Here is a 22,477-nt window from a genome sequence, read left to right as displayed (position 1 = left end):
GGAGCAGCATGGGTCAGTGATTCTGCCTGGGACTTCCAATGACTTGTTGAGTCCATGTCACGTTTACTTGCTGAAATGCGTCGGGCCAAAGCAGGTCCGATACGATATTAGATGAAATCCCATGACTTTTGTCACCTATTCTACACTGCATTTTTGAAGGCATAATATTTCCTTTTGACTTTGGCAATACCAATCCCTGGCATGAATATTGACAGATTTATCTAATCATGCAAATGTTTTTCATATGGATGTGGCTTGTGAGATGAATGATTGGAAATAACAAGCTACTGATATGCTGTAGCCTTCTTCTCATTGTCATTTTCCATTAGCTAGGAGTAAAATAATTGTTACTAAAAAAATGGAGAAGATCTAAAATGCTGTCCACGTAAATTTGCGAAATTATATTTGGAAATGCCAATGTCTGAGTAAAAGACGAAATTCGCTGGTTCGGATGACGCCTCACACTGTCATCAAAGGCATTACTCTTTCTGTCTTTAAAAGAAAATACATAAAATTCTCCTGCAGAAAAACTGTGGCCCAACATGGGATGATCTTCGGTCATTGCAGTTTTATAAAATAATAATATCAGCTAGAGAAAGAGCTTTCACTGGTAATAAGAGTCGCAACACAGTCCCCGAAGTCTGCGTCGGTGGTTCAAGTGAAATTCCTGATATTGTAATCTAAATTAAAGGAGACTGAAGGCTTACAACAAAAACATTACTCAGCAGATGTGAATAAAATCCATCCTAGTGGTGATTCTGTTAATGCACTTGGTTATTGGCAGATCATTTTCTTTTTATTGTGTTGTCGATTTCAGTGAACTACGAATTATTGGTGAAAGAATTCATATTTTGCATTCTTCTCAGTCTTTTGATATTTTTCTTGATATGCTATTATCCCATTTACGTCAAAGCAATTTTTATTGCTATAACGAAAAATGATTACAATGTCACATTATATTCATTTAATTGCTTTTTTTACAAGATTTCGGAATTTATGAAGGGTACACTTTCATATACAAAAAAGAGAAAAATTATACAAAATTGCAACAAAAATGGCGAAGTCAAAACTTAACAAAAAAGGAGTGTGTTGATTGTGAATCACATTTCACAAAAAGATAGGACTTAAATATTTAACCGTTGAGTATGTAACTATACAAGAGAAATATTTATAGCGATCACTATTTTTCCTCCAGAGGCTTTTCATCAGTATTGAAAAATATGCCTTCAGTACCCTGGCCGTTTTTGATATTAAGCGTCTAGGATATTCGCTGATGAAATTCCTCATGAACAATGAATAATAATTTGAGAAGAGTACTACTGGCCAAATCTAAAACACTAGAGCAAAAGAATTTACTTTATTTGCCATTATTAAAGCTCTCAGTGACACAGAATGGAGTGCAATATGTAGCAACAAAAATTTCTTATAATTTGTCGCCGGCCGTTGTGGCCGAGCGGTTCTAGGCGCTTCAGTCTGGAATCGCGCGACCGCTACAGTCGCAGGTTCGAATCCTGCCTTGGGCTTGGATGTGTGTGATGTCCTTACCTTAGTTAGATTTAAGTAGTTCTAAGTTCTAAGGGACTGATGACCTCAGCTGTTAAGTCCCATAGTGCTCAGAGCCATTTGAACCATATAATTTGTCCGGTAAGATAAAATGTGTGACAGGTAGCAAAACAAGTTCACAATCTAACCTGAAATTCTTTCTCCTGGACAACTCCAATTCCGTAGACGATTTTTATCTTCACTCCGAGTCTATCACATGGATGGAGCCTGGTAAATAGGAGCTGAGTCGCAAAGTTTTTTTCTTGTTCTGACGAGCTACAACTTGCTGTACGTACAAAGGTCTCCTTTGGTGAGTACTGTGAGAAATTAAATTAATAATCTAGCCAAATCAATGACACAGTTTCTGTGGTTGGATACCAACCAAGTGCCATGCACCTGCAATGATATTCAAAATTGTGCAAATGGCTCTGAGCACTATGGGACTTAACATCTGAGGTCATCGACTCCTAGACTTAGAACTACTTAAACTTAACTAAACCAAGGACATCACACACATCCATGCCCGAGGCAGTATTCGAACCTGTGACCGTAGCAGCAACGCGGTTCCGGACTGAAGCGTCTAGAACTGCTCGGCCACAAGGATCGACGCAAAAAATTAACAAGAGCTTATTACATACTAGTCAAAGCTATAATTGTTAGTGTTATTTTTACGTAATTGCGTCCTACATTAAGGTATTTGCCACATCCAGGGATGAGTTGTTCAGTTGTCTCGCTGTAGAATGACAAGCCATTGCTGTATGGAGGGCGATCATACAATTTCGTTGAATCTGTTAAGCAACGTCTGTGTGCGTGCAGCATTGTGGTACCCAAAGCTATCGCGCGTGAAAACGATACCAGAATTCAGTTGGTAGAGGGACTTTTTAGTGGAGGCAGAAGCTGATTTCATTGTATATGAATGAAGGACTTATGGTAAAATGTGACTGAGATGCGTTCTTATTCTGTGCTTCGGTTTGTGGGCTAAGAGGCCGAGTATTGTGGTTTATAAATAGTTGTTGCTCTTACCTCCTTTTGGTGCTACTTGGTGCGGTTGTTTTACGACTGTACTGGAAGGAGTCTTGATTTATTGTGTTTCCTCGGTTTCCTGTTTGGTAGGGCCTATTGCTTCTTCAGTTAATTTTCTGTTCTTTAATTTCAGCAAATTATCATGAGATTATTTTTATAAATGTTTTGAGTCGTCAGTCTCCTGACTGGTGTGATGTGGCCCACCAAGAATTACTCTACTATACCCATATCTTCAGCTCAGAGAAACAATGTCATCCTACGTCCGCAGTTATTTAGCTGGATATATTCCAGTCTCTGTCTTGCTCTACAGTTTTTACCGTCCACAGCTCCCTTTAGTACCGTTGTAGTTAATGTCTAACATATTAACACGTCTCTATCATAATGTCCCTTCTTAATTTCAGTGTCTTATTTATATACCTTTCCTCGTCGATTCTGTGTAGAATCTCCTCATTCATTAGCTGATCACATAACTGTCATCATTTTTCTGCAGCGCCCCTTCTCAAATGCTTCTATTCACTTCTGTTTCGGTTTTCAGAAAGTTCATGATTGACAACCATGCAATGCTCTGATACATACGTACATTCCCAGAAATCCCTTCCTCAAATGAAGGCCTATGTTTCATCCAAGTAAACTTCCACTGGCCAGCAATGTCCTTTTAGCCAGTGGTAGTCTGCTTTATGTCCTCCTTGCTTCGTCCGTCATGGTTTATTTTGCAGCCCAGGTAGCAAAAGTCTTTAACTTCAGTCTTCTCATTACTTTCGTCTTTCTTCGATTCACTTTCATCCACATTCTGTACTCATTACACTGTGCATTCCATTCAGCAAATCCTGTAATTGTTCTTCAATTTCACTGAGGATAGCAGTGTCATCAGCGAATCTTATCATTGATATCCTTTCACCCTGAATTATAATTTCGATCGTCAACCACTCTTTGAGTTCCATCATTGTTTCTGAGAACTTCGCTCTTGACCTTCCACTCCTACTGTTCCTTGTTGGATCTTGTACATATTGTATATTACCGGTCTTTCCCTATAGTTTACCCATATGATTCTCATAATTTCGAACATATTGCACTATATGGCACTGTCGATCACTTTTACGAAGTCGATAAATGCTAAGAACGTGGCTTGATCTTTCTTTAGTCTCGCTTCCATTATCAACTTGCAACGTCAGAACTGTTCCGGTGCCTTTATCTTTTCTAAAGCCAAGCTGATCATCATCTAACACATCTTCAGTTTTCTTTTCCATTCTACTGTATATTATTCTCGTCAGCAACTTGGATGCGCGAGAAATCTCGAACTTATAGCCTCTTTCAATCTTCAGAATTGTGTGTATAATGTTTTTCCGTAAGTCTGATGGGGCATCGACAGACTTATACATTCTACACAGCGACATGGATACTGGTATTATTGCCAATTCCCCCAACACTTTTAGAAATTATGATCGGATGTTATCTACCCCTTCTGCCTAATACGATCTAAAGCCTTCTAGAGCTCTTTCAAATTTTAGTTTTATTAGTGTATACCCTATCTGTTCTATTGCGACTCGTGTTTCTTCGTCTACAACATTGTCAGACAAGTGTTCTCAGTGAAAGATGCCTTCAATGTGCCCCTTCCACCCAGCACTTCTTTGCATTTAACAGTGGAATTCCCACCGCACTATTGATGTTACCACCCTCGCTTTTCATTTCAGTAAAGGTTGTTTTGACTTTTCTGTATGCTGAGTCCCCCCTTCGGACAGTAATTTCTTTTTCGATATTTTCACTTTCTTCACGCAACCATTTTGCTTTAGATTCCCTGCACTTCCCATTTATTTCATTCCTAAGTGACTTGGTTTTCTGTGCTTCTGACTTTGCCGGAACATTTCTGTATTTTCTTCTGTCATCGATCAACTTAAGCATTTCTTCTCTTACCCATGGTTTCTTTACTGTTACCTAGGTTGTACCTATGTTTTTGTTTCCAACTTCTGTGATTGCCTTATTCAGAGATGCCCAATCCTCTTCAACTGAACTTTTCCTTATTGCAATACCTGTAGCTTCAGAGAACTTCAAACGTGTCTCTTGATTCCTTAGCACTTCCCTATCCCACTTTATTGAGCACCGATTCTTCCTAACTAATCTCTTAAACTTTAGCCTACTCTTCGTCATTATCAAATTATGATCTGAGTCTGTAGTACAGCAGGTATTATCTGCTCCTGCGTACGCCTTACAATGCAGTATCTGATTAAGGAACTTCTACCTGACCTTGATGTAATAGAACTGGAATGTTTTATTTTCAGTCTATTCCAAATATATCGCCTCCTCATGTGATTCTTCACTAAAGTGTAAGTTAAAATGAAGAGTCAATAATATTTGCATATTAACAGGTTTCGCCCTATGTAAAAGCCATCTTCAGAATTTTTGGCCTCCTATGGCTGGTGCTGGCGGCTTCTCGGTTTTCTTGTGACACCACGATTGTACACTGCCAGAGTACGATCGTGGTATATAATCGCTTCTATATAATTGCTTTGCTACACCGAGGATATCTACTTCTACGTTTCTCATCTTGGCACTTGTTCTTGACTGGAATTTAGGGATATTTATTTTGTCTTCTTTGGTGAAGGAACTTCGGAAAACCGGGATTAATAACTCTGCTTTAGTAGCACTGTCATCAGTGACTTTACCGTTGTCATCGCGCAGTGAAGGTATGGGCTACGTCTTGCCACTGGTGTGCTCTATGTATGACCAGAATCTCTTGAGGCTTTCAGTCAGATTCCGAGACAGATTTTCGTTGTGAAAATTATTAAAAGCATCTCACATTAAAGTATGCGCTATATTTCGAACTTCTGCAAAACGTTCCCAGTCTTCGGGATTTTGCGTTCTTTTAAATTTGGCATGGCTTTCTTGTTGCTTCTGCAACAGCGATCTGAACCGTTTTGTGTACCATGGGAGATCAGTACCATCACTTACTAAGTTATCTCACAACTGACGTCACTTCTATCTCTTCGAACTCATTCCACATCTTTTCTATGCTTACATGATCAGATCGGAACGAGTGAAGACTATTAAAAAGGCGTTAAGAGCTCTACTCAGATCCTGTGAGTTTTGACTGTAAATGATTTCCATACTTCCGTTTCCATTTTTATTTACGTAAATTTGATTCACTTTAGAATACTTTTTGTATACAAATACGATGGCCTAAGACTACACGGTCCACACAGTATGTTGTGAATGTGTGGCGACAAAGATATCTTTCTAACTAGATGTGGTCTGCTCAATGCCAGAAGCAGCGAATATCGACTCAACTTCGATAGTCCTGGGTCACTTCTCACTGCCAATTCCAACTCTGCATAATATTGATTGCAGTATTAAATCATTTGCTTCACTTCAAGCAACCTTCGAAACCCATTCAGTAACACGTCACGATGTGTCCTCCTCCATCATTCATTAGTGTCACAGTAGTTGTACCTATCACAGTAGGTTGTTCCACAAGGTTCTACATGCGTTCAAACAAAAGTGTATCCTCCTAACATCAGAGTGATCCAGCACTCACAATTAATAAATTCAGTTGCTATCAAACATAGTTTTACATTATTCATAATCTTTCTAGATTTACCTACAAACTTTATGTAATACCTAATATTTAAAATGATACAAACAGGTTAAAATGTGGGATTCCACAACGGCCTGATAAAAACAGTTTGCCCTGAAGCAGGTGGTTGGACGGGTCCTACTAACGAAACATCGAAGTTAATTACTATTCATGTATTTACGCCCCCAGCGTCCACGCCGTAGTCACGTTCCTTGAGTGACGGACGGAAGGACTCCGGGAATTATTACTTTAGACATTACGCAGACACGACTCTGGAGCATTGCCCAATTTCCATGATAACAGCGGGCATAAACTCGCTCAGGTTCCGACGGAATCCGCCGTTCTCTCGACCCCTTAATTACCATGTTGCCCAGGTAGGCTACTACCCCCACAGTAGTTCGCTTCTGCTCTGTACCGTGGTGTAAGATATACATTACGAAGCAAATGTACGAAAATAAACTGACAGAATTGCTGGTGAGCTCTTGGGCATGTAATAAGCAAAAGGTGATTAACGTATTAACTAATGTACTTAAAATGACTGTGTGTGCGTGTGTGTGAGTGTGTGTGTGTGGTTCAGTATGCGCTTTCGACGCGTACAATGTAAGTGTGTGGTCTCAATTTGAACTCCCTATAACTGTGGAATGTCCATGTGCATGGTCAGTTACAAAACTTGATACTACAAGAATAAGTATTGTAGCGTAAGATTTGGGTGCAGTGATGTTAGGGTTTGAGGTTGTGCAAGAATGGCTTATTTTGCAGAAAATAACATTTAATAATAGGCAGTAGAAAATGATATAACACTAGTAGGATTGGTTATGGACAGGAAGCTAGAGCAGAGAGCGGGTCACTGTAGACGTCTCAGTAATAGAGTTGTTTTCATCAGAAAACCAGCACCGATAACGATTGTTCAGGTATACTTGCCGACGTCGCTAACCGAAGATGAAGAACTAGATAAATTATACGAGGGTAATGAACGGGTTCTTCAGTACATGAAGGAAGATAAAGAGATAAGTAAAGGGAGGTAAGAAATAGTCATGGGGGATTAGGACGTAGTTGTTGGGAAAGATGCAGGAGAAAATTATTTAGCAGTTACACAATGCGATCAAATTATCCAAACACCCCCAAAAGCATACATTTTTCATAATACGTACATTGTGCTGCCACCTACTGGCTGGTATTCCATATCAGCGACCTCGGTAGTCATAAGACATCGTGAGAGAGCAGTATGGGACCGTCCACGGAACTCATGAACTTTGCGAATGTTCTCAGGTGCCTCGGTGTCACTTGTGTCATACCTCTGTACGCGAGATTTCCACACTCCTAAAAATCCCTAGGTACACTGTTTCCGATGTGATAGTGAAGTGGCAACGTGAAGGGACACGGACAGCACAAAATCGTACAGGCCGACCTCGTCTGTTGACTGACAGAGACCGCCGACATTTGAAAGGGGTCATAATGTGTAATAGGCAGACATCTATCCAGACCATCACACAGGAATTCCAAACCGCATCAGGATCCTCAGCAAGTACTGTGACAGTTACTCGGGAGGTGAGAAAACTTGGATTTCATGGTCGAGCGGCTGCTCATAAGCCACACATCACGCCGGTAAATACAAAACGACGCCTCGTTTGGCGTAAGTAGCGTAAACATTGGACGACTGAACAGTGGAAAAACGTTGTGTAGAGTGACGAATCACGTTACGCAATGTGGTGTTCAGACGGAAGGGTGTAGGTGCGGCAAATGCGCGGTGAACGTCATCTGCCAGCATGTCTAGTGCCAGTAGTAAAATTCGGAGGCGGTGGTAATACGGTGTGGTTGTGTTTTTCATGGAGAGGGCTTGCACCCCTTGTTGTTTTGCGTGCAGCACAGGTTTTCATTGATGTTTTAAGCACCTTTTTGCTTCCCACTATCGAAGAGCAATTCGGGGATGGCGATCACATCTTTCAACACGATTGAGCACCTGTTCATAATGCACTGCCTGTGACGGAGTGTTTACACGGCAGTAACATCCCTGTAATGGTTCGGCCTGCATGGAGTCCTGACCTGATTCGTATACAACACCTTTGGTATGTTTTGGAACTCCGAATTCTTGCCAGGCCTAACCGACCAACATCGATACCTCTCCACAGTGCAGCACTCCGTGAATAATGGGCTGCCATTCCCCAATAAACCTTGCAGCACCTGATCGAACGTATGCCTGCGAGAGTGAAAGCTGTCATCAAAGTTAAGGGTGGACCAACACCATACTGAATTCCAGCCTTACCGATGGAGGGCGCCAAGAACTTGTAAGTCATTTTCAGTCAGATGTCAGGATACTTTTGATCACATAGTGAATATACAACCGCTCGCTCACAGAAAGATCCGAACCTAAAGACTGGAAAATTGCTCAAGTCACACCAATACCCATAAATGGAAGTAGGATAATCCACTGAATTACAGGATCATATCACTAACGTCGATTTGCAGTAGGGTTTTGGAACATGTACTGTGGTCGAACATTATGAAGTACACCGAAGAAAGCGATATATTGACACATAGTCAAAACGGATTCAGAAAATATAATTCTTGTGAAACACAACTAGCTCTTTATACTCTTGAAGTACTGAGTGCTATTGACAGGGAATATCGAATTGATTCCATATTTTTAGATTTCCAGAAGAATGCCAAAGCCATTCCTCACAAGCGTCTTGTAAGGTGGCAGCCTGAATGAAAGACAATTTCTCATCTTACATGAGATTTTATACATTATAACTGTTCTAACTGTGACCGTTCCGGTCACGGGGTTGCCGTGAACGAAAGCGGGGTGGGACCAAACAGGAGCGGCCCGCGAACAAACAAAACGAACGGGGATGGACGGACACGAACAACGAAGGACGACCGAGTAAGACCTAGTGAACAACAACACGCAAATAGCAACGGGATCACAATCGAAACCTCACGAATCCACAACATCCACTCGCACACAGAAACAAATTAATGTAAACACGCTGGTTGTAGGCGCGATGTCGATAGACTGCCTGCTGAGCCAGAGGCACGCTGGGGTCACGTGCTCCACCATGGCTCCCCCACATCATACGTGGGACAGGAGCGCACGCGCAGCCCCGGCTTATTCTTATTGCGTGATGGCTGGAGATACCTCAAGTGGTAATCAAGGTCCATGCTGTCTGGCGCAGATTCTAAACACACGGCACACAGTACCAGATCCCTCCCCTTGAAACTTGCGTGTAGGGGCGGAAACGCCACAGACAGTGCCGAAGTGGTCAGTAGATGGGAGAAGACTCAGGCTCGTCAAGCGTCAGTGGCAGGGAGGAAGGGACGTCCAAGGTGCCCATGATGGCCAACCCAGAGGCCAGGTTGGCGGAGGGAGCCGCCGATCCTCCTGGGGGCGGGGAGGGCCGGTGGCAGGCCTGCGGGGAGGCAGCAACTGAGGGCAGTGGCGGCGACTCGAGGACCACGTCTGTACCCGAAGGAGGTAGCAGAGAAGGAGGCGGTGGTGGGAGTCCCGTGTGGGAACGTGGGCGGAGCTGGCTATGATGGCGATGCTCCAACCTTTCCGACGTCTGCACCGACGTCACACGCCGCCCATGGGCCGCGTCAACCGTGGTGGGGGTCCAACCCGCCTTACTCCCATACACGTGGGCCCACTCGACCGCGCTGGGGGTTTAATGCCGAGAGGGCCAAGAGTTGGGGCGGGAGGGGGACGGCATCAGCAAATGGAGCAGGGTCTGTGGCTGTCGCCCATGGAGAAGCTCTGCTGGACTGCGGCCGTCAATTGGGGTGGTGCGATAGGTGCTCAAAAACAGGTTGAGGGCCGACGTGTTTGGAGATGTGTCGATCGCCTTCGTCAACTGTTGTTTAAATGTGCTGACAAGCCTCTCAGCCGCGTAATTCGAGGGAGGGTGGAAAGGCAGGCAACGGATATGTTTGATACCATTGGCATGACAGAAGTCGTGGAAGGTGGATGATGAGAATAGGGGGTCATTTTCACAGACCAATGTGTGAGGCAGGCCCTCTATGTTGAGAACCTGGATCAGGGCCATGAGTGTGGCCTCAGTGGTGGTGGACACCTTGTGGACGACATATGAGTATTTGGAATAAGCATCAACGATAAATAACCAAATGGCCCCCAAAAACGAGCCAGCGAAATCTAGATGGATGCGATCCGAGGGCCGGTGATGCACAGGCTAGGGTGTGAACGACTGGGGGGCCTTGCCTTGTGATGCACACACACAGTGCACCCGCAAAACAGGCAGTCAATATTGCCATTGATGCCAGGGCAATACAGATACCAGCGACACAAAACTTTCATGTGGGACATGTCACAGTGTCCACGGTGTAACAAACTGAGCACTTGATGCCATAAATCTGGAGGGATGACCACCAGATAGGCATTTGACTTTGTGCCCAACAGAAGGACATCATCGTCCACGGAGAAATTTTTGTACGGCGAACATGATCTCCATCGCCTCCTTTTCAATCTGAGAGTAGTTCCATTGTGCTGGAGTCAAGGTCTTAGATGCATAAGCGATGGTCTGTTCAGAGCCATTGGCATTCCCATGTGCAAGGTCAGCCCCAATGCTGTATGCTGTCGCATCAGCTGCCACAACCAAGGCGCGGTCTGGAGATAAGGGAGTAAGGCAAGGGCCGGACTTCAACATCGCCTTTGAATGTAGAAAAACCTGGTCATATAGGCAGAAGTCCAATCAAAAGGCAGACCTTTGTGACCCGAGTGATTGAGGGGTTGAGCAATGGAGGCATCCTGGGGTAAGAACCTTAAGTAATATGTAACCTTGCCCAAAAAGACCTAGATTTCAGATAACTCCTTGGGACGAGGAAGGGCCTCAATGGCTGCGACATTACAAGCTGAAGGGCGAACGTCATCTTTGCTAAGCCTATGGCGTAAGTATTCTACTTCCTGCAGAAAAACAAACACTTGTCCAGCCGACAGCGTGAAATAAGTTGCTGGGGTTTTGCTAATGTTCAAGACGGGAACACCCGGTGACCAAGATCTCATCCAGGTAATTCATGCAGGCAGGGATAGGCTGCTTAGGCTGCTCCAGCAACCGCTGGTAAATAGTCGGCGCTGAAGGGACACCAAATGGAAAGTGCTTGTACTTGTACAATCCGAAAGGCGTATTGATAACCAAGATGTTCTGGGAATCGACATCCAAGGTTAACTGGTGGTATGCCTCAGACAGGTCGATCTTGGCAAAGTACTCTCCCCCAGTAAGCTTGGCGAGAGGGTCTTTCTGTCGGGTAAGCGTCTACAAGGGACAGAGTAGTGACAGTAATGCCAAAGTCCCCATACAGGCGAAGTGACCCATTGGGTTTTCATATGACCACCAATGGTGTCGCCCAGGCACTGTATGTCACAGGCTACAGATCGCCAGCGGCCTAGATCTGATAAAGTTCCTGCTAGACTGCCAGCTGTAAGGCCACTGGAAGGGGTCAGGCCCAGAAAAAGTGAGGCTGTGCATCTGGTCGAAGTTTGATGTGCCCCTGAAAATCGGAAACACATCCCAGATCCATTCCAAACAGCGACGCAAAAGTGGAGCACAGATCGGCCAAGTCTTGAAAAAGAACAACTGTGGAAACGATCTTAACTTCATCGGAAACTGAAAAGCCAAACAGCTGCAACACGTCCAGGCCAAAAAGATTCGAAGCCGACAGATGGTTGATGACAAATAGGCTAAGGAGCCAGGGACATATTTCTACATCACCTGGACAACGAACTGACCACGAAGGGGAATGGAATCATCTCCATAGGCGACCAAACACCGAGAGGGAGGTGACAACTCAGGAGAGACCAGGCAGGTATACGTCGCCATGTTAATCAGGGAGACGGTGGTCCCAGTGTCGACTTGAAAACTGACATCCTCAGTGAAAAGGTGGAACGTGAGGAAAAGCTTCCACGTTGGTGGGTCATTCTGTGGAACTACCGACTGCAGACCATGGACGGTATCTTGAGGCCCAGGAGGGGCAGGACAGGAGCGAGTCGAGCGATTATGACAAACCGATTGGATGTGGCCCTCCTTGTTACACAGCATGCAGGTTTTCCAGCTGTGAGGACAACCAGCTCAAAAATGTGCGGTAAAGCACTATGGGCAAGATGGAAGTTGGCCATGCGCCTGGCGACGAGGCTCGACCGGAGGCACGAGTGCCATTGAGACTTCGGACAAAGAGGAGTCCCAACGGTGCTGGCCTCTGTCGGTAGGGTCACGTCGATGTTGCGAGGGTGGAACCTGCCGAGACGCATCGATCACCGCCTCTTGTGGCCGCGCCATAAGATGCTCATTAGACCCCTGAGCAATTTCAAAAGAGTTTGCAATGCGGAGAATCTCTTCCAAGGAGGGGTTATCGAGTTTCAACGCCAGAGTGTGGACCTCAGGATTGGGAGCCAGCTGAACCACCACATCTCAGATCAGGGAGTTCACATACGAAGCTTTACATTGGTGATTGGTGCACGTAAAATAGCATCGACAGCTGAGAACCTGCAAATCCGTGACCCAGGAACAATATGATTGACCAGGCTGCTTATGGTACTGGTGGAATTCCAGCCAAGAGGCGACCACATGGTAGCGTGGGAATAATAGTTCGCCAGCAAAAGGCATATCTCCTGGAAAGAGAGAGCCACAGGATCAGACAACGGTGCCAACTTGCAGAGAAGAAAGAACATGTCTGGAGAGGCCAAGACAAAAAGAACGACTGCGGCAAGGAGTCATCTGTGACTTAAAAATCCGTGAAATGTTGTTTCAGCCGATGTAAATATGTTTCCCAGTCTTCTTTAGCGTCATTAAATGGTGGGAACAACGGCGGATGTGGGAAGGAATCAGACACGCGAGAACTCAGAAACTGCTGTGGTAATGCGTCCCAGGCATCGACTTTGTCTGTTAGCAACCGCAATGACTGTTGTCAGATGTCTAACTGGAGCTGCTGCTGCTGCATGAGCTGCTGTTGTTGCTAAAGAAGACAGACCCACTTCGCCTCCATGCTAACAACTAGCACTGTGTACCTCATCGCCAAAAATGTTGTAACCGTGACCGAACAGTCGTGGGGTTGCCGGGAAAGATAGCGCAGTGGGACCGATTGGTGGTGGCCCACGAACAAACAAAACGAGTGAGGAAGGATGGACATGAACAACGACGCACGAGCCGGCCGAAGTGGCCGTGCGGTTAAAGGCGCTGCAGTCTGTAACCGCAAGACCGCTACGGTCGTAGGTTCGAATCCTGCCTCGGGCATGGATGTTTGTGATGTCCTTAGGTTAGTTAGGTTTAACTAGTTCTAAGTTCTAGGGGACTAATGACCTCAGCGGTTGAGTCCCATAGTGCTCAGAGCCATTTGAACCATTTGAACGACGCACGAACGAGCAAAAGCTAATGAACAACAACACGCAAATAGCAACGGGGTCACAAGCGAAACCTCACGAATCCACAACGTCCACTCGTGCACGGAAACAAAGTAATGTAAACACGCTGTCTGTGGGCAAGATGTCGATAGACTAATGTGAATATCAGACTGCCTGCTGAGTGAGAGGCAGGCGCTTAAATACATGATAGAGTACATCGCTATTGGCTGCTGAGCTATGTGGTCCACCATGGGGAACTCACATTATACGTGCATCAGGAGTGCATGCGCAGCCCCAGCTTACAGTGCTATGGCTGGAGAGACCTATAGTGGTAATCGAGGTCGATGCCATCTGGCATGGATTCGAAACCCGTGGCATATGGTACCAGAGAACAAGTATATAGACATGCCTCCTGACACACGTCGGTGATAGTGAGCAAATTAGCCCATGAAAATGTACAGTACGTAATGCAAAGGGATGACACTCGATTCGACTGTATTAACACACTAAATCCAAATCCTGTATGTCAATGAGCAAAAGGTGAAGAAAGGTGTCGGAAGAAACGTTTTAATTTGGGTGCAGACATGAGTTGAGTCGTCACAGCCTGCATCCAACGAAAGGCTTCTAACTGTGGTTTTTGACCCTTGGCGGGAGGGACAATGAATGCACCGGGCGATACATTGAGGGGAGCAGGTAGCAGCGCCGCATTGCTTGCGATGGAGTAATTCTTTAGAAAATTGCGTTGAGGAATTTCCAGATGGATAGAAACAGACCAGAGATGCAGTTGATCACATGAAATGCCTGTGGTACGCTCGTGATGTACACGTGTATCTTTTAGACGTCAAGAGTGGGTACAAAATGTCCAATTGGCTAAAATAAATTTGGAAGGAGATAAAGGGGTGATATTTAGACGCAACTTAAAGGTAGGCTCTTTGTGATTGATTGTAGATTTTCTACAAGATTAAAGGAACGCTTCCATTGGTCTGAAAAAGCCGTGACGTGTAGCACAAAATAACAGAGTTGGGGGACAGTTTGCTACGAAAGAGACAATACCTAAAACTTCGTGGACTCTCCTCTGAACCAGCGTAAAGCGTACAACAGGGTGCATCACGCTCTGTACGATGCCAAAAGAAGAATTTTTGTGTGAACACTGCGTTCACTTTGACTGACATTCAGCTAGAAATTAGCTGAAGAGTCGTTGAGCTCCGATAGCGGGGAAACGAAACAGCCACGTAGTTAATTGTTCTTGCAAGCACTGAGAGGGCATTGAAGCATACACGCAGCTCCATCTATGCACGCTTATATCTCCATATTTTCCTGACTATGGATGAGTGCATGATTTCTCGCCTAATGAGAAACGTAGAACACTTTCAGTTGATAAAATCAGTAAACATTTTGATTAGCTTTTTGTAGAATTTTCAGAAGGCGAGAGCAGCTATGCAGCCGACAGCACGTCACAGCTAAAGGTAAATGCCGCTGGCACAAGCGTAAACTTGTTGGTTCACCAGCTTGCATCCATTGTGAACTCGAGCAATCTTGAGTAATCTTATGCTCATCTTGTCAGAAAAAACAAACCATCCTCCGTAGACTTGATTTTCATCCTAAATAGCACTGAAATTAGAAATGGAATCGGATGATTTTTCGTAATACTGGTTAACTTCACTGTCTAGAAGCAAGAAAAATCTTGTAGAGAACTTTCTATTGAAATTTGATATTGTTGTGTTCAGTGTTATTTCCGGTTATCAGGATGTAATACGTGATCTTGACAACTGACTTAAAGTGTCATGCCACAATCTATGTAATCCCATGTGCTTATTTGAAAACCATCCAGAAATGAAATAAATTGCGTTCAGCTAAACAACAATGTGCTCTGTCATAGAATAAGGGTCCACTCCCAACCCCAAAATTTGACTATAGTGACGTTGACGCACTCACAGGGTGTTTTTGCTGATGTCTGACGAACGTGAAAAGGAAGTGGTCTCAGAGTCTCCTAACCAAGCTGCGTACCTATAGAATATCGCCTCAGTTTTTGGCGTGGCGGGGTTGGTTGTCTGCATTCTCTCTTTCACTTATCGAAAGTCTACCTACCTCGCTATGCTTCTCTCCAACGTCCCTTCACTCTGTAGTGGCAGATACGTGCTAGACAGTGTAAAGCAGCGTTGATGAAACCACTATCTAATACCTACCACACAGAGGCCGCGTAATTCGAGTTGAAAGTCAGTCCCCGAAAGTTTATTTTAAAAAATGTGGCGTTCCGAGGATGCAGTCTACTTGCAGAAATCATTTAAAATTAGATTGAATCTGCTTTTTATTCATATGGAAACACATGAAATGGCTACCAAGTCTGTATTTAATATGCTAGTGCTCTATCATTCAAAGTTCACTGTCTGTACAGCATAGTTTCACTCGAAAAGCAGCCGACCCGACTAATTTTCACGTTCTACCAGGTACCGACCCACAACTATTCGCGAATTAAACATTCGGTCGTTTCAGTGGTCTTCTTCGAAAGAAATGCTCAACAAAGTATTTCGTATAGAGCACGAAACATGATACACGGGATTGTTACTATGACCAGAAAGTTAACACGCTGATAACTCCCAAACTATTCAATTTAGAAACACCAAACTTCTATTAAAATGTCCATCTTCATATTTTCGCCGCGCAGATACTCATCCATAACATTTCGGGCGTGCTGCCACATATATTTGACTTCTTCATCTAATATTTCGGCTGAATACCGTCCAGCCATCTTCAGAGTGAGCCGAGGTGACTGACGCTCCAGCAATTACTCCGTTCTTTTAAAGCCGTGAACCGCACCACTGCACATGCGGTCACGGATACACAAGGTGCCAGAGACTTTAATCGGCGGCAAAGACGTGTGGCATATGCATAGAAATTGATCTATGGCTGCGCTGTCGATCTACACGGTGATATCGATTTATCACTGCGAGCTGCACCGTCGCGACATCTTTGTGATTTTACAACAGAAATTGCAGGATTCCAAGATTTGTATAAGCTGAAGCCGCTATCCCTATCAATTAAATTCGTCGCCAAGCGAATTTCAATTGCTTCCTTCACTACTGAGTCCCAGAAGGATGAAGTCGAGGCTAAAATTTCGACGTTACCGTACACTATACAGTGCCCAGTGTCAATCCAGTGCTCGGCCACCCCAGATTTATTGGGTTGTAAGATCCGGATGTACCTACGGTGTTCTGTGCGTGTCTCCTGGATAGTACGTGTCGTCTGTCCGATGTATGAACGGCCGCACTCACAGGGGATCTTGTATACCCCAGGCTTCCAAAGCACCAAATCATCTTTAACGGAACCCGGGAGTGCAGCTGTCTTTGGTGGAGGGCGAAATATCACTTTCACTTCATGCGAACTGAGGATCAGTCCTATTTCTGACGATAAGCTTCCCACGTATGGCAGAAAGGCCATCGATTTAAAACATCCAAAAATGGAATTCATCCAACATTTTCGATTTCCATCGTGAACTGAATCTGTCTGTGGATGGAGTTCAGATGCTCTAAGAATCCTTTTAACTGGTGTTCACCATGGTGCCACACTGCAAACGTGTGGTCAACATACCTCGAAGACACTGTGGGCTTCAAGCTTGCAGCTTCCAGCGCCTTCTCCTCGAAGTTCTCCATAAAAAAGTTGTCCATCAAAGGGACAAAGGACTTCCCATGACGACACAGTCAGTCTGTTCATAAAATTCGTTACTGAATAAAAAATATGTTGAGGTCAAAACATGTTCAAACAAAGCAGAAATCTCTTTATCGAAACTTGTAACAATGAGAAACAATGATTCCGAAAGAGGAACCTTTGTGAACAACGACACTACATCGAAACTGACTAACTTATGAGAATTGCTCAGTTTGAGTGATTTGAGTTTGCCAATGAAGTCCACAGAGTTACGCATATGATGAGCGCATTTTCCGACCAGAGGCCTTATAACGTTGCTAATCGTTTGGCACAATCATGGGTTGTAGAGCCGATGTTACTCTCTATCGGACGCAGAGGAACAGCGTTCTTGTGGGTCTTTGGAAGTCTTTGGAAGTGCCTTGGAGGCACCTCACCACTTTATTTCAATTTTCGCACAACTTCTGGTGGAAGGGGGGAGGCGTTCTATTAAAATGTTCGTAACTCCAGTCGCTTCAGTCACGAGGTATTGGAACCGCCATTAACTCCCTATTTCTTCATTTATCAGAGTATTTTTACAGAGCTATCTAACATGGTGTTATCCATAGTCCCGTTAGCAAGTGGCTATCTCCTACTATTCTATTCACTGCCCACTCCACTATATTCGCGCGGATACAGCATAATTCTGATTGGCTGTTGATCTAAACGACCAATCAGAATGTTCTTTCCAGATCATTCTCGTGGCAAAACTTACCTTATCCACTCAATTATCTGATAGTAATTGAAGTCATTATAACTTCAGTTTCTAGTATATTGTTTAATCAAAATAAGCGAAGTACGAATTATTCTCCAAATCGATAAATAAACTTATTCCGCCTCTAACTTTCATTCTGTCTGCTATTATACGAAAGCAAGCTCACACCGACGTACGTCATCTGAATCATGGTTGCACCACAACTTCCCAACTGTCTATTTGTACACGGTTTTATGAAAAATGACATATTAAGTTTTAACGTATATCCCACATACACTCTCTCAATCTCACGCACTCTCGCCACAAAATATAATCAAATAATAATTTTGACCTATTTTTGTATTAAATAATGCACAGTGACTAAAGTGTTTAAAAAAAATTCTAATTGATTTTTATGCACTGTGAAATATGGCATCCCGGCTAAGACACAAGTTGAAAATATGGTCACTATTTTTTATTTACTTAAATTTGCCATATTTCGTGACAGTACCTTTCCCATTAGACTTTTACAAGGCGATATTAGTCTTGGCTTCAGTTGTCTAAGTATGATTCCACAATGCATTTTTGTCGGCTGCAGAAAAGACGTGGTTCAACGTGTTTGCCTCATTTTGGTGTTTCAAATACCATTTCTTCAAATGTAATTTCTTTTTTATAGTTAATACAAAAAATAGTAACATAATTCAAAATTATTTATGACGGCGACCTTCACATTGTTCTTCCGTCAACACACACCAAGAGTTCACTGCCGACTGACTATAGTCAAAGACGTCTCCAACGTCAAAGATATTTTACACAACACACAAGCTTCCACTTGTAATCAGCCTCTTTGCTATTCATCGATACATTTTCTAATAGTAATCAATATGCTTTCACTCTCAAAAACAGAAGTAAATTAACATATAATACGACAAATTATAATAAATTCTGACAAAAAATATAAGAAAACATTTACAATTCGGTATCGACAAATACGGTAAAAAATCTCCCAGGTCCATTACAACTGCTCCCCAGGGCCTTTGTTGTTATGGACATATACAACAAAATCCCGACCACACTCAGTGATGGATCTGTATTACACAATTAGTACATTAATGATGCAGTCTGATAACCTCTTCCAAATTTGGACTCTTTGAATCTGTGGACTTGTTACTGGCTGTTGTTGCAATGAAACTTCCCCATCATCCCATACACAAAAAATTCAAGTAAAGAAATTATTTAACATGACAAATATACATGGTATAAAACATACATGAGAAATATTCTAACATGCAGCATACAGATTGAAAATAATAGAAAGGTAAAACTCATTTCCTAGAATAAGATTTAAATTTTTTTATATTACTGATAATTTCATTATGCTTACATTTTGTACAGTAAAAATGATACTGGACATATATAGTGTAGTGTTTTTTTTCGTCTATATTTGCCTTTTATATATTTTTACTTCTGATTTTATTTTTTTTTATTTTTTAACTCATTTTTTTGTATATTTTTTTGCTTATGATTTTCTTCTTTTAGTACAGCTAAAAATACATCAGTATTATCTAAATTTTCTGCAATTATTCATGTACACTTGCCTCTCTACTACAATATGACTACAAGTCACATTCTTATGAAGAGTACTTTTGCTCCCAACAACATCAGTATAAACAACAATAAACTGCTCATATATCATGAGGCTTTATCTAAAATTGGTTTTGAAACTTATACCTTCGCATGCATGTCCTCACATGCATGCCTTCACCCACAGGGAAGACTTAGCTTCCAAAAACTAGAAAAATTCAGAAATGCTCACTATGGAGACTTTTTTTTGTAAAAAAGTAAAAATAGATTTTTCTCTCATTCTTTGTTACAACAGTGTTTTTTCATCAGTTTCAATTAACATGTGACTTCAAATTATTAATTTATACATGCAAATATGCATACTTGGTTGTACAGGCGGTTTTGTTCTAACAAGCGTATTCCAGTGGAGGACTTTTGTTTTAGATGACAATAGGTTATTTAAATTTTGAAATTATGATTTCTGTTTATATACTTTTACTCCACCATCTTTTTTCGAAACCACTACTAGAGGATTATTATATGCACTGATACTCCTTTCTATTATATTACATCCTTCTAGCTTTTTCAGCTCTTTCTCAACAGCAGGTTTTTTTGATATTGCAATACTGTATGGTTTTATGAAAAATGGTTCATGAGGTTTTACCTGAAGCTCACACTGATAACCCTTTACCTACCAGGTATGTCACTGAAAACCTCACTGTATTCACACAGCAGATTTTCGGACTCTTGTTTTTGCTCCCCAGATAAATTTTATTTTTCTGAAATTTTCAAATTTACTAAATTCCCAAACTCAACTTCACTTTCAATTGTTGCAAACCTATACTTATCAGAATCATATGGTATATCATTACATGTATTATTTGTCACAGTTATAAAATTTGCACAAGATACAAAATTGTCGTTAGTACTCTCTATTTTCTCAAATAGCCAAGAATTTTCACCCAAATCACGTTGTATACTATTGAAGTACTTATCCTTCAGCTTTTCAAAAATAAAATATCTCATCTTTTTCCACCACTCAGGACATACAGTTTCACATGTATTAATAAGCCTCTTTCTTAAGTTCTTGTCAAAAGAAATAGTTTCACTGTTCAGCCATAAATTCATAATAAATGTGTGTGTGTCATTAGTATCTGTAAAAGTCTCACTTAGGCTAGAAGTTATACATATGTCATCGTTATTTGTGTAGTCAGATTCTTTACCAACAACATAAAAATTCACGCTTTCACCTACACCCAGATTGTGAGCCTTATTCATCCTGGTAACATCTCCGGGAATTTCTATAACATTTACACTATTTAATCCATTTTCAACCATGTGTATACCCAACTCCCTATTTAAACTAATGAAATACCTTTCCTCAACATCATCATCAATACCATTACCATCATTATCAACTTTATCATCAACATCATTATCATTACACATATTCAGGTCATACACATTCAAATTATCCCCCAAAATATTATTTCCCCTTTCTAAAGTTACCAGATCCCTTTCACCAACATTTTCATTCTCACAGCATGCATTCTCTCTTTCATTCACACACATCTCTGAACTACTACAAATTACATCATCTGACAAAGTGTTGTTCTTTTCTGCCCAGGTGCAAAACTCTGTTAAATTAAATGAATCACAATTACTTTTATCTACTGTATGTTCTTGTGTACTGAAAATTTTATCTTTATCGTCATTATTTTCCTCTTGAAATTTTTGCAATAAGTAACAACTAATGACCTCATGTGATAGCTTAGGTTTGGAACTGTCATGTTTGGGTTTATGATAGTCACATCCATTGGTCATTTCATCATGCTCACCTTCTGCCTCAACCTTGCGTGCTTCAAGGGGGCGTCTACTCGTTTTTTATTTCCGGTTCCTGTTTGAACTGCTGATTGTGGTTCTGCCAATGTCTCTGATCAACATTTCTGCTCCCATTCCTATGCCAAACATTACCTGATTGTTGGTAGTTTCTATTGTACTGATCTCTAACAAAATTTTTGTGATTTTGATCCCTAAAGTGTTCTCTATTTTGTTGATTATTCCCGCGAAAGTGTTGTTCTTGTTTCAGATAAAAATTATGGTCCCTCTTTTGGAAATTGTTATATCCCCCAGAATTTTGACTGATACCATGATAGTTGTTTTGTTCCTTTTTTTGAAAGTTGTCATTTCCCCAATTTTGACCATTACCTTTCTGAGTAAACCCACTGTGTGTTCTCGTAGTTACCCCATCCAACTTTTCAATATAATTGAGAAAGTGCTCAACATTACTATCAGGACAATGAACTAAACTCAACTGCATTGCTGATGGCAATCTTCTCTTTAAGGTATCAATTTTGATCAACTCATCCAAAGGTTTTGTCAAATGAATAAGTTCTTGACGTTCACTTTTGCAAAATTGTTTCATGCTCCCATCTGATTCTCTATAGTTTCTCCCATTCAAAAATTCACTTTTGATTCTAGTTTGTTTAAGATCATCCCAAAAATTTTCCAGAAATTTTGATTCAAATTCTGAAAAGGTCATCCCCAAAGTTACAATCTGGTTTGCCCAAGTCAAAGCTTCCCCTTCCAAGAATTTTTTCACAAATTTAATTTTTATTTCATCTGGTGAGTGAGGTAAAAAACAATCCTTACAATGCTGTATAAAATCAACGGGATGTAAGGGTCCATCTACCGAAAAGTGCTTCACTGGAATATTAGATACAAGATTGCATGTGTTGACATTGTGATTTTTGCTTTGAAATTCAATGTCAAAACTTTCAATTTTTTCGCTAAGTTCTTTGACAGATTTTCTGTTTTCTAAATCATTGCACTCTACTTTTTTTTCTAGAGTAACCAAACGATTGTCAGTTTCTTGTTGTACATTTTTTAGTAAAACTTTTGTGTTCTCATCCAAATTTTTAATTTCCCCTTTTATCTCATTAAAATCAATTAAATTTCTTTCCCTATCTACCAGTAACTCATTTTTTACAGTATTAATTTCACCTCTCAATTTAGCATCAATTTCATTTACTTTTGATTCCACAGATTCAATTTTTTCTTC

The 22,477-nt window shown here is 41.9% G+C and overlaps 1 protein-coding gene across 1 annotated transcript in view; it reads right to left on the bottom strand.

Moving 5' to 3' along the window:
- Nucleotides 1-9,393: 9,393 nt before the first annotated feature.
- The window catches only part of LOC124567959 (proline-rich receptor-like protein kinase PERK10), a 104,195-nt gene continuing 91,111 nt past the window's right edge, over nucleotides 9,394-22,477 (bottom strand). Inside the window, exon 3 of the mRNA XM_047131048.1 lies at nucleotides 9,394-9,693. Within this exon, the coding sequence (XP_046987004.1) occupies nucleotides 9,394-9,693 (300 nt within the window). The remainder of the gene's footprint in view (nucleotides 9,694-22,477) is intronic.

Source organism: Schistocerca americana, chromosome 1 (assembly GCF_021461395.2).
Source record: "Schistocerca americana isolate TAMUIC-IGC-003095 chromosome 1, iqSchAmer2.1, whole genome shotgun sequence".
NCBI classification, from domain to species: Eukaryota; Metazoa; Arthropoda; class Insecta; order Orthoptera; family Acrididae; genus Schistocerca; species Schistocerca americana.
Note: the sequence above shows the minus strand (reverse complement) of the source record. Positions and strands in the feature narration are given on the sequence as shown.